Genomic DNA, 13,999 nt, shown 5'->3' with positions numbered 1-13,999 from the left:
GTTTATTTTGCTATAGTTTTAAGGGTTTCATTAAAAGTCTCCGGATTATTTCCTTACAGTCCCTAAATGAAGCCTAAAGCTTAGTTTTCTTAACTGATTAATTTGTTCTGAGGTGAGTAAAGCTATCAGATGTACTAAAAAGATGGTCTCCTTTAAAACAAAGAAAGGAAACGCCACATACCCTGAAGCTTATATAACAATAGCATAGAGTTTATCAGAGACTTAGACTTTTTTGGCACCGGTTGTAAAAAAATTTTGAAGCATAGATATCTAAAAATGAACTCTGGTGTTTTAAAGTGTTCTGGCATATGACTGTCAGACTATGACTGCCCCCCCCATCCCTCCCAACAGAAGTGTTTGAAATCATTTATTATTGTTATCATATTAGTCATGAAACACATGGTGTTGCATAAAATCTTAATGCCTTAGAGCATAGAATCAAAACTGAATAGAACACTTCTGTTAAATACGTTGTCAATGTTGATGTCTTGTTCCCACCATAGTGGCAACTTCAATTGAAGGGGATTATGTAGCATCATTACCATTTGCTTGCTCAAACTGGAGAGGTTTATACAGACTCCATCCCATACTACAACATATATAGACTTCAGTGAACAGAAGTCATAGCAATTCCTTTTCTTCTATGAAAAGCTATACACACATAGAAAATTGTGTAAATATCAACATAAAGTTGCAGAGACAGGAAGGGATAACAGAATATCAGCTGAGGTAGCTTGCACGTTTATGCAAGTACAATGTATTCTGCACATTATAACCTTTTAAAATTATATATGCCATTGGATTACTATGGGTGTTAAGTGAAGTTAGAAGCAGTGAGTCTGCACCTGACAGGAAGATGCCAAAAGTTTTCTTATTAAAGCCCTCATACTATGATAACCATCGTGTCAAAATACATGAAAATATATTCATAAAAGGCTTGAAGTACTGTAACAGAAACTGGGAGTGCAGCACATAATGTAGACAGAAACAAAACACTATGCAATTCTACAAATTAGTAGATGTCTGTCCTCCAGCATTCAGAAGTGCACGAGAAAACTAAATACTGAAGGAATTTGTGCAGTTAGATTTATACAGGTAATCTTACCCTTAGCATCAAGTTTCTCAAAGCTTAATTTTACGTTTTACTTCCTTCAAACATCTCAAGCATAGTTACATAGCTACTTTAATAACCTGTTGTTCTTTAGCAATTTAGTTTTCAGAATGCTATAATTATTTCCTTTGCTATTTATAACTAATTTAATTACCCCGCATGTAATAAATGGTACAGAATATTAACATGTAAAAGGTAAGAGGTAAAGATCCATAAACAATTCAGAAGAGGAGTGATCAAAACAGATGAACAGAAGTCAAACAATGTCTCATGAATCATGTTTCCCAAGAGTGCCCATTTTAGGTAGCTATAGTAAAATCACCCTTCCCATTAGTAGAAACAGATCATACCTGTATATTACTATCGTGACAGTGGAACAAAAAGGTTGATTAAGCTACATTTTATTTTTAACTCAAAATAAGCATGTTGTTAAATAATAAAACAGAACGAGATTTGCAGGGAAAAAATATAGTAAGTTACTAGATGATTCTGCAAGCATGATGAATAGTCATATTAAACTAGTACTAACTCAAAACTAAAACTACCTTCAGCAAATGACGTGCTCAAAAAAGTCTGTCCATTCTTTCCTCAGTCTATATGTATTAGATTGAAGTGTGGCTCCATAAATATGGTGTGTAAATCAGGAAGAAAACTGATCCTATTATTGCTGCATCTTACACTAATATTTACCTTTTTTAAAAAAAAACAAACTCAAAGATGCATTTTCCTGAGCAGATAATAAGAGCAATAGATAAGAGCTGATTTCCTTATTGAAGCGGATTTCAAGTGGTGGCTATTGAAGAAAATATTCTGCACTCTAATTTAAATAAAATTTGTTATTGATTGTCATATTTGTCTTCTAGTACACCAATTTGGAATGTATCTTGTATACATGCTATGTTAATATTCCATATGTTTTATTAGATCAATATTTATTGCCATGGAAGGATATTCCACCTTAATGGAAAGTCTCTGCTTCCATATATTAAACTGTAGGCAAAATGTTAAACTACACAAATATTAGTTCATAACATCTATATTACTACTTACATGTAGCAGCAACATTTAAATTTAACATAGAATAATTTTACTTAGTTCTGTAAATCAAAGTGCTAAGGATGAAATGCAATTCATCTTATTCTGGACTTATAAAAGCAGTAAACAATTCACTTAAACATCCTTCCCCTCCACCCCCAAACCCTCCCCCCCCCCCCCCATCTTCTTGTAGTTATTGGAGGAGAAAAGATAAGCACTTCTGCTTATTCCTACTTCCTCCTATTCATTAAAGACAGAGTTTAAACTACTAGTTTATAGGTAGATATCTAAGTGTAAATACATGTAAATGCCAAGTTATTTAAGGTAAATTGTAAATTTCACTTAGTCAACTCTCGCCAGTTAATGCACTTCAGTATAAAGTATCATTAAATGCCTTTTTTTTTTTTAAATAGAGGCAGCCCATCATACTCATTGGCAATTTCCCATTTACAAGGTAAAATAAAGTATCTTCAGCAATCTTATGAAAATTGTACAGGTTGCACATGAAGAAATACTGGTTTAGATTTAATCTGTGATGATGTTCCCACCCCATAAAACAAGAAAATAAAAGCCTGCTAAAAAGATATTTTGAGCTTCTAAATGCTTTCTGAGAAGTGTTGGCCTCCCTCATAGGAACTTGAGGAGATGAACTGTAATGTATAATGAAGTCTTTCATTTGCTTAAGGGTTCATTCTCTTAATTACCTGGTAGGACAGTTTTGAAGCTAAACTGGTATCGCTAAAAGCCAGTGATAGGTACTAGACACCCCTAAACTTTTGTGAAGTCATTTGTCAAATTCAACAGAATTACTGCAGACTCTACAGCAGTGTAAATATTTAAGTATTCATGGAAATTCCTTAATTTGGGGATGTGAATTATAAACAGACTGGCTGTTTTCCCAGTTATCCATTAACTCCAGCACAATAACAGTTCCTTTTTTTTTTTCATTTAAAAAAACTGCAAACAGTGATATACAAGCCTGACACAAAATCTGTTGACTTTCATTTAAGGAGGCAAAGCTTCAGTCAGGAAACTAACAGTACAGCCAGAAGAGAAATACTTCTTGACTATAGAAATTACTAACATTTTAATCTTATGTTCATATCCATAATGGAATCCAAACACAAAGCTGTCACTTAGACTCTATCCTTTTTAAATATCAGGGGACAGTCTCACAGGTAACTGCATCAGCAGTTAGTACTTTGCATGTCTATCCATTAACCAACAGATGAAACTGTAACGGAAGTCTGCTTTGTTCCTGCTGAGTTTTTTCTGTGATGCTATATACATCTTTCCCCATACATCTGAATAATGCTGTCTGCCTGAGTGATACTGAAGTATCTACATAGCTCCTGATCTAGGTCAGGCCAATTTCAAGGATCAATGCTACGACCTTTCACGTTCTCTTGGAATAAAAACATAACTTACATTAAACCAACTACAGTATATCTTAGTAGGCTTTCCTGAGTATTCTCTCTAGATATCATTTTTTCAGGTATATATTTCAGTATATTTTTCAGCTATATTTTCACAAAAAAGAGAAATACAGAAGCTATTCACTAATGTAGCAAATAACTGCATCCCTTATTTACCAGATATTCCTTAATTGTGGTGACTGTAGTTCTCCTTCTGGCCTGATGTTATTAGCAAAAGATACAAAAACATCAATTAAAGGTGCTTTTAACTATCTTCACCCTTCGTTACATAATATACATGAGTAGTGGCATCCATTTTACTTCCTGTGAAGCAGGCATTATTTTGATAGCTAAAGGGGACAAATATACTCTGATTTGTCTCCCTGGTATTGTTAAAATCCTACACTATTAAATCTCAGTGATTCACAAAGAACTCACTATATTTTCACATGACTTCATCTAGTTGCAATAGAATACAGTTGCAACTGAGGTACATTTGTCTCCCTTTCAGTCCCTTAACTTCTTGGTCTGCTTTGTTCATTGCATTGTGATAGAAAGGATTAGTCTTTTATAGTTTACTGCAAAAGTTTGCATTTTAACTTTACTTTTCTACAAATTTTGAGAGTCAAAATGATTTTCCACATTGCTAAGCACACACAGCAGCAGCACTGAATTCACTCCACAATAAGTACTGCCCATGAGATTTTTATTTTTATTTTTTTTAAATTAAGGAAGAATCTCTTATCCTTGCAGCGTGGTCAAAGTATCCCTACTGTCAGTACTAAATTCAAAGCCCTAGACTGCTTAGGCATCACTTAATTTTGCAAAATGCTTTTTTTCCTGTGCTGACATGGCCTTCTCTAACAACACACATTTAAGGTTCCTTCCAACCTGAGCCTTTATATGTTTCTGATTCATTAAACACTTTTTCCACTGTATAACTGTTGACTTTGAAGTAAACACAGCCTAGACAGGGACTGCACTGAAATGATTTGTGAAGCAAACTGTGGTTCCAGTGTTATACAGGACACATAACAGTTTTCATGCAGCTTTAATATACTCTGCATTTCAGTGCTTCTAGACTCATTATGTAATCTTTCCACCACACAAGGCACGTTACTCTGAACAGCACAGAAACACTCTATTGCAACGTCTAGTGCAAGTACGTTCTCCAATGTTCTGTGGAAAAGTTCAAATAACTGCATTTATTACACTTGTGAATCAGTCTTAATTTGGAGGAAATCTACAATTTAACTTTGAATACTCAGTTTTAGTTTTCCAAGTTACAGTTTTGAGCTTCACAATTATATCTAAGGTTTTTCAAATTAATTTTGCTGAAGAAAGCAGAACTTCATGCTATAATCTGGTATTGTTAAAACAGTAAATTTCTTTTGTTAATTCAAGAGAGCACGTTGTTTTTATTCCTAGCTTCCAGAAATATTCAACTCTATTCACTACAACATCAGCTAATGATCCAATTATCAGGATCTGACATAAGCTATTTTATGTCATTAGTGACATACCTTGAACCATATGGAAGTTTTATATCATGCCTGTTATATAAAATTATATATTAATATAAAATTTAAGCTTCCTAAATAAAATGTTCTACGTGTTAGTACTTCTGCTTCAGTCATCTGTAAGTTAGGTTTGTATAGCCTAACATGACAGACAGACAGACCTTAAAGTAAACATATAACTTGTTACCTGTTTCAATTTCCCAAACATACACTGAATCATCTTCACATCCAACAATCAACAGATTTTCAATGGGGTCAAATTTGATCTTCTTCACAGGAAACAGATGCTTTCTGGCATGTAGGAGACACTCTCTCTTCTGAAGGTGTAGAATAGCTACTGAGTGATCATTGCACACACAGCACACTATGCTGTGATCTTTAAACTGTAGAATAGATTAAGAACTTCATTATCAGTACTGCAAAAACAGCTATGACCACACCACTGATACAAGACTGGAGCAAGTTGCCTAGTGATATATTTCTTGAAACATACTAGTTTGGGAAAATATTTTATTTCAGCCTATTTCTCTGATGCATTTTTAGCAGACTAGCTGTAAAACTAATACACAAATAGGAAGATACACACCCACTCTGATTTTTCAAATATGAGAAATTTAAATACCATTAATCCACAGTACTTAGTCTGACAAAACAGTGATTATATAACCAAATATATAATTATCTGCAGTTACCCTTGAAGAGAAAGTAGTAAAGAAATTAACTTAAGCCAAACTGTTAATCATGTGATATAAACTTATATCAAGTCTTAAGGCACAAAAGCAAAGGGCAGTATATTTCTAATGAAAAACAGATATGTTGCAGTTTAATTTAAAATTGTATGGAATTGATTCTGCAAAGCCTCCCCTTTCCACTAATAATTTTTGGTGAAAAGAAATTCACACTATGAAAAAATTCAGCCCTTTAAGAACTGGTTCATCATCCAAGCAGGTATTAAGTCCTATCTAGATTCCAGAAAAAGCACTAAGGAACCTTACAAACATTAAGAACTTGTGCCAGGCCTCTAGAAGGTATTCAACTGCATCATTGATGAAGGTCTTTTAGACTGCTTAATCTTAATGTTATCATTAAGAAAACTCTCAGCCAATTATAAGTATCAAATGTAGGCTAAGACAAATGAAATGGGGACAGAATTTGCTCAGTGATTTTTCATAAAGGGTTCAGTAATTTTTTTCTTATGAATTCTTACTTCAAAATTAAATTAAAACAAATCACGTTTTTCTAAAGCTTATAAAACACAACTGTGTACATACAAAGGACCACAGAAATCTGTCAGGAACTAAATACAACCGTATAGATTGAAATACTATTTAGATTGAAGTGCTATTGGTCTAATTCTTGTCTTACTACATTCAAATCTCTAACCTTATAGATCTACTTCTCAAGTTGAAAAGTGTAAACAGATTAAAATAGCTTGATAATCATAATATAAAAAAATGAGTAGACTGTTAAGAACTTCAATTCACTACATCACTTTTTTTTAGCACTTTTCTGAACCTCTGAAATTACAAATTAACAAAAAGTCACTGCCTTAGAGTTAAAAATAACTTTCAAACAAGGCAATTGATTAGTGAATGTAAATCAAAGCCAAAATGTCACAGAAGTACCACCAGATAGTGTTTTCTTCTCATATATACAGATATATTTAACACACGCATAAGTTTATATATATACTTTTATGTTTGTATCTATATTTGATACCTTTTATTATGTTTTTACTTACTTTGAAGTTTTCTGGAGATCGCAATAGCTCTATCACTGTACCAGCTTGCAGAATAAATTGGTGCAAGATTTCTCCAGTAAATATATTCCAGCAGATCACAACAGAATCCTGTCCCCCTGATAGAAGCCAGCTTGGATCAAACTTGACTGAGTTATCATGTGGATAAAGTAAACATGTAACTCTGCTACTATGACCATTCAAAACTTTATGAGACAGATTACCTGAAACAGAAGTATTTTGTTCTTTAAAGATTATTTTTATTTTAATTTAATAATAAACACATTTGTTAATACCTTGATTCAGAAAACAAATACAACTGGGAACTTTCATCCAATGAGTTTTAGGCAAGACATCCATAGGATCAAGCAATTTTAGACATGTTCCCAAAAGGAAGGACAAAGATTTACATTCTGAGATTCAGCTATTAAGATGTATCCTTTTCATTCCTTCAGTGGAATCATCTTTTTGAGGGAAAATAAAAAAGACTACTGCCCCTATCATGACATCCTGCAACCCAGGTTCCAGGTGTTTTAATCCCTGCAGCCATTCCCAGATTCCTAACAGTGCAAAGCACCTTGGTAGTACTAAACTGTATCTTAGTAAGTTATCTACAGAGAGAGGGAAAAGTCCATCATAATCTTCCTTTTCTCATTCAGAGCCTGACAATCAACTTCACTTTCAGTGAATTTTTACAGGGCTCATTGAAGGGGATATTGGAAGTATAAAGTTGGCTGAGATAATAGGTAAAATTGTTAAAACTTACCTTTCAAAGACACATTTTCTAAAAGTCTTGCTCTTGCAGTTTTTAAGCCTAGTGTTACGAAAATTTTCCCATTTTCACAGCCACAGACAAGTTTATCAAGGCTGGGTATGTACACAGAGGAAGTCACAACTGCACTTTCAATTCCATATTTAGATGCACAAAGATGATCAATAATGCCTTCTGACATGGAAAGGTTTTTATCAAAGTTATCCTGAAGACTCCATATTGCTGCAATTGGGATCTCTGGAGTGAGGGTAGTGAGGGTAGGGGGTGGAGAGAGGCAGGAACATTTGTTTTAACTCAAAACCAAACCAAAATCAAACATACATTTTAGTTCCTCCATTATTTCCCTAACTTATCCCTTCTGCATCCTGAAGTTGGAAAGTCAGTTGCCATTCCAACATTGGATCATATCTTCTCACTAAAAATCTTTAAGTATTATTACCTGTCCATGAAAAGCCACAAGTAGGATCAGCTAAGCAAATTTTGATGATGTTTAGTAAAGATGTGTTTATGGACAGGTGGAAATAGGGAGATTTGTTCAGTTATACAAAGAAATTGTGTCCATTCCTGGACGCTCTTGATTGATGTTGCTCCTAATTAGAGGCAATCATCACACTATATAGATGAGCACTAATTTTTCTGTTAAAGCTTTTTCCATAAGAATAAGCATTCATGAAAATTGACTTAAAGACATAACTAAAGAGACTGTACTGAGAGTATAGATATTCCAGACCTTTTGGGGAACCATCAAACATTGATGCAGGGACATCAGGAACATGCCACAAAGTGATTCTTCCTGAAGCTTCACCAGAAAAAAGAATCTTATAAAAAGGCTCCTTCCTTTCGTTCAGAAAGCCCATAACAAAAGGAAAACTCTACCAAAGAAACCAAAACAATAGCAAATCATTTTTCTGTTGTAGAAGAATTGATCAAATAATGCAATAATTAATTGAAAATTCAAAGTTTCTGGCATCAAAAGCCATAGAAATCTAAAACAAATAAAAGGTTGAACACTCAGATGTCACTAAGCTCTGCTCGGACCAGGTCTACTCTGTCTGGTGCAAGCCCCTCTGCTTTGCCAGTACCTTTGGCTGAACCTACTTCTCAAATGGAAAAACGTACTTGGAGAGATCCCTAGGTTCACTGCCTCTAAGTGAAGACCCCATATTGGCTATAAAAATTATCTATGCAGGAGGGTAAATACTTGAGCAGAAATATAAGAAAATAGTATTGGACATTATTAAAAATACATACATTTGGAGGGGGTCAACATATTATTTTCCTTCCTTCACTGTAACCCTCGTATTTGCATGCTTTCTGGTTATTCTCCCCCCATGACAAATGACCTTTTGGCATCTTTCCCCAGTTAGGATAACTGTTTTTAGATCAGAAGGATTGTTGAGGGTAACATGAGTTGTTCTATTTTCCTTCAGCTGAAGGAAAATGTCGGGTTTCAGAAAAGTATGCAGTACAAATGCTTTCTAAGAAAAACACACATTTGACAGTGTTTCTAGTCAGGAGTAAAAAAAAAAAAAAGAAGTCTCCCTTGCATATCTTCAGAAACTGTTTAAAGACTTCCTTGAGTTCTTATGCAAATACAAAAATGCAATGCTTACAGGAATTAACCTCACATCTTCCAAAACCAATTTCAAACAAATTTCATAATGGCTTTGATTCTGGTTTTGTTGCTATGCTGAAGGGTTAGATTTATTTTTGTTCTATTTTTCCAAAAGTAAGAAACCTCCACACAGATTTTCTACTTCCTAACTTCTATCCATTGTTCAGTATTTCTGTCAGCTGTTCAGCCGTTTTTCCTGACCTATTTCACTCTGGTCACACAAGGCAAAACAGTGAACCAAGATACAGATTTCAAACAAAATAGCTTAAGTGAACTCATCCAAGCAGTAACTTGGAAATTTGAAATTGATATACCCTGCCAATCATAAGTTCTTAAACAGAAGTAAAGATCACCTACTTTAATTCTTCCTCTTCTCTTACCAAAGAAGCTTCTTCAAGGCAGAAGCCATAGTTCTGAAGAGTCGTGGGTATTTTATGCATTCTGAGTACTGTCAGTCTGCTCACAATGTAAGTTAGGCATTTGATTATGCCTCTGAAGGCTCAAGATAACAGTATTCTAAATAAAGTGTCATAGACTCAAACCCCTTCGGCTTAAGATAGGTATACATGGGAACAACCTATTTACACAATTTCACTGAAACATGCATGCATATCTTAATAGAACAAGAATGAAACAACTTGCTTACATTTTGCTCGCTTTTATTTACAGATGCGCAAATAAAAGGATCTAAAGCTATTTTAGACCACTTAAAGAAAAGCTCTGCCTGTATTACAAAAACAGAATAAAAGTCTGTAGATAAAGACACAGGATTTCTGTGAAAAATTGCCAGAGATTAAGACAATACATTATGAACATCTCCAAATTTACAAATAAGTGTTCAAATGAAGGAATGCCTTACTCATTTTATACAACATTCAGATTCGTTGATATTTAAACAATTTTTAGGGATCATTCTGGTAATTTACTAAAAACAAACAGTAGATTTTGAAGCTGACTGTAAACCTTTATGAATTTACCTTATTTTCCTTCAGACCAGTAAAGCAGAGTAAATGAGGATAAACAGTTTCTTTCAGCACCTTCCCATCTGCAGGATATATGCTTTTAGAAAGCCCACTGCATAATTTAAAAATAAGAGATTTAAAGAGTCATTTTTAGAAAGCAGAATGGTAATGTCCAAGATCCACACATTAAATTAAAAGTTACCAAGCAATTACAAGCGACTTTGTGAAATCACAGCACCAGCTGCCCAAGTTCTACATGGCTAATCTTATTCCTGTGTCCCCTGCTGTGTCAAACAAAGGCTAAGGGCTGTCAAATTCAGGGTAAATCTTTGAGTGCCAAAGTGGTTTTGTTCAGGTTTTTGATCATTTGCAACATGCAGAGATTTTCCATAATAAACCTCCCAAAGTTCATCTTGTACCTGAACTTTTTGTGTGAATTTCCCATCTGAGCCCACCTGTTTAGCAGCTGGTAGATGTAACTGTAACCATCTTCTGTCCAGATGATCAGTCTGTAAGCTGCTAGTACTTCCCCACCAGCAAAACACTGACCACTTTTACTGAACTCAGTACACAGCAAGGAGAAGTCACAATAATCATAAACCTAACAGAGAGGAAAAAACAGTAAAATATAAACAGTACTGTCTCATTTTAGTTCAAGCTAGTTTTGTGCAAAGGATCAGTAAGTAAAACATAAAAGGTAGTTTCACTACAAAGTCAAGCTAAAGACAAAACAGTTTTTATACCATCAAAATGCCATAATATCTGAATCAAAACATATCTGAAAGATGAACTGACAAAAAATAAAATTAAAGGCTTCTAGTATATTAGTAGATTTTAGATAGGGTTTAGGTTTTGCTTTGCATTTTTTATTATATAACTTAACAGACCAGTAAATATTAAAAATAATGATTTAGTATGTAACAAATATGACACTAAAGTCTGATAGACATTGAATACCTCTGTTGGTATTCTTTAAGAATTCTGTACAAGAAACTGCTAGTGTAACCAAAGCACATTTTAACAGAACAGATTTTCTTCTGTGTTTGGGAAACATTTTTATTTTACACAAATTGAAAGTAAAGAATACACATAAAACATATGTATAAATCCATTTGCTTGGAATAATTCTTGTAGCTTTTCCACTTATGAGGAAAAAAAAAAAAAGCTTGTTTCCTCTGACCTTGCCATTTTAAACCAGAACAGGATATGAGCAAGGCAAACTGAATAAGTTTGTGCATGTTCCTAATAGCCCCATGCAGAGTTCTCTTAGCCACATTCAATAATTTATTCCAACAGTTTGAAGAAATTCTCATTCTAAAATCTTTCTATGAATTGCTCGTATAGGAGCTACTTCATAGCTAACTTCCTCTATATTTTCATTACTATAAATTGAGTCACTAAGCACACATGAATCTTTAAAACACATACCACATGCCTTTCTAATTAAGAAGTAACATTCTCTTTTTCTTTAAAGCTATATGTTCGTTAACAGACAAAATTTTAAAACAAACAGCTTACACATCTATACCACTGCTTCGAGCAGTAAAATACTCAAATGTATAATCAAAATGTTACAAGAAATGTGTCTCTTGTGAAAACGTTATACAAATGTATAGAAAACAATGAATGTTACTTTCATTTCACATAAAACCTATCTGTTCTATATAGAAAACTTATCAGTGCTTTTGTACAGACTTTAAATAGCACAAGAGAAGTCTCAAGAATATCCTAAGTGTATTAGTTAAAGCTGACTCGAGTCTACATGCATGTGAGTTCCACACGCCACCCATCAGACAGTACTCCTTGGATCAGGTCCTTACTTTAATATAATTGAGCTATTAGCACAAGAGGAAAGTCACAACCAAGGTGAAAAATACTGAGTTTTCACACCACGGTGCAGACCAACTTTTAAAACACCAAATTACATTTTCAGTAACTACACAATCATCTGTTTTCTTACAACTGAAACAGAAAGTGATAGTCTGGGCAGTTTGTTTTTGCTGGCTACTGTTAAAGGTACTGAGGCCCTGATGAAACAAAGGCTTCTAATTACTGAGGACTTGCTGACTGTGGTTACCTCTGACATACTTAAACATTTCATATGCAATTTCTTGAACCATAGAGTCACTTGGATTGGAAGGGACCTTAAAGATCATATAATTCCAATACCCCTGCCATAGGGACACCTTTTACTAGATCAGGTTGCTCAAAGCCCCATCCATATCAGCCTTAAACTCTTCCAGGAATGGTACAGCCACTGATTCTCTCAGCAACCTGTTCCAGTGCCTCACCACCCTCAGAAGGAAGAAATTCTTTAATATCTAATCTAAATCTATTCTTTTAGTTTAAAACCATTACTCTTTGCCCTACCACTACACTCCCTGATAACATGTCTGAGTCTCTCTTCAGCTTTCCTGTAGGCTCCCCTTTAGGTACTGGCAGGTTGTAATAAGGTTCCCCCAGATCCTTCTTCCCTGCAGGCTGAACAACCCTCCTTTTCTGCAGGCTGGAGAGGTGCTCGAGCCCCTTAATCATCTTTGTGGCCCTCCTCTGGACTCATTCTAATTCCATGTCCTTCTAGTATGTGTTTGTCTCCTTTTGAGATGCACTGCTGAGAAGGCCATAATATACCCCATTCTTTAAGTGTGAATAATACTTGAAATTGATGGGATAGTAAGTATATTTCATGTCAAACTTTTAAAGCAGAAATACTTTAATTAAAAATAAACACTTCAACTCAGTAAGGCAGTTAAAATAACAGGAGAGAGGACAGCACACATCTGACCATTAGTTAGCATTTTAACTTGAAGAAAAGTAGTATTTTCATGGACGAATTAATAAGCTTTTCAAAGTTACTAATAAAATTAAAAAAGAATAAGACTCAACAACATACCTGCCAGCATATGGAGGACACAACTAGAAGGAGCCTTTCTGTGTAAGTGCAAAACCGTATTGCTTGACAGTTTAAACAGTCCAGAGATTTTGATTCCTTTTCACATACATCTTGCCTCTCCTTCACAGCACAAAAGGAAAAAAAAAAGACAAGCAAATTATTCCAGATAGTTTTACTTTTAGAATAGAAAACATTTTTTCAATGTTTATTTGACATGTATTTTCAAAGCATATAACAACATATTATTGATTAAAACTGTAATAAGAGAACAACGTTCATGAGTACTGTGCAGTAGGCTTCACAAGTACTGTGTAACCAGAAGACATTCTGCATGGCTCAGATCTTGATCTCACTTTAAGTGATAATGAGCATGGAAAAGAACTAAAGGCAGGTTATGGATTGAACCTGCTGCCATGAATATATGCTAAGTATTCTTCAGTCAAAAAATAGCTACAACCACCCATAGAATGATATTATCAGATTCAAAATAGCTAAAGAATATTCTGCATTCCCAGTCATCCAAACCAAACCATTGTATTCCAATTCTAGCACCTGTGCATGTCAAGTGACAGCTATTGATATTAACATAAAATTGAAGAGAATAAGTGAGTTTGAAGATGGACAAATAGGTCATGACACAGTTATAGTTTTCCAAATGAAGACAGTATAATAAAAAAATAGAAGAAAGACTAGAGGACCATCTTGAGAAAAAGCAACAATGAAGAGGACATACAAAGAGTACGTTTTAAAAGAGCTTTTAGTTTAAAGGAATGAAAAGGTTCCAAGAATTGAGTGACATTATTGAGACAGTAGAAAACCATTACAGCTTCTGCACCACAGAATATGGAAAGATGTGAAGCCTGGGTAGAAGACTGCTGCATCAATTTAAGAGCTGTCCAGTGGCTCAAATAATTTTAAATTGCAATAGGGGGATTTTT

At 34.4% G+C, this 13,999-nt stretch overlaps 1 protein-coding gene across 6 annotated transcripts in view; it reads right to left on the bottom strand.

The window, feature by feature from the left end:
* WDR72 (WD repeat domain 72) overlaps positions 1 to 13,999 on the bottom strand; it is a 124,900-nt gene that overhangs the window by 93,789 nt on the left and 17,112 nt on the right. For all 6 annotated transcript variants that reach the window (XM_068695264.1, XM_068695263.1, XM_068695266.1 and 3 more), the window contains 7 exons: positions 13,062 to 13,181; positions 10,624 to 10,769; positions 10,184 to 10,280; positions 8,322 to 8,463; positions 7,586 to 7,828; positions 6,823 to 7,043; positions 5,269 to 5,464 (listed from right to left, as the gene is read on the bottom strand). In XM_068695264.1, coding sequence (XP_068551365.1) covers positions 5,269 to 5,464; positions 6,823 to 7,043; positions 7,586 to 7,828; positions 8,322 to 8,463; positions 10,184 to 10,280; positions 10,624 to 10,769; positions 13,062 to 13,181 — 1,165 coding nt within the window. The remainder of the gene's footprint in view (positions 1 to 5,268; positions 5,465 to 6,822; positions 7,044 to 7,585; positions 7,829 to 8,321; positions 8,464 to 10,183; positions 10,281 to 10,623; positions 10,770 to 13,061; positions 13,182 to 13,999) is intronic.

Source organism: Anas acuta, chromosome 12 (genome assembly GCF_963932015.1).
Source record: "Anas acuta chromosome 12, bAnaAcu1.1, whole genome shotgun sequence".
NCBI lineage: Eukaryota > Metazoa > Chordata > Aves > Anseriformes > Anatidae > Anas > Anas acuta.
This window is presented reverse-complemented; position numbering and strand designations above follow the sequence as displayed.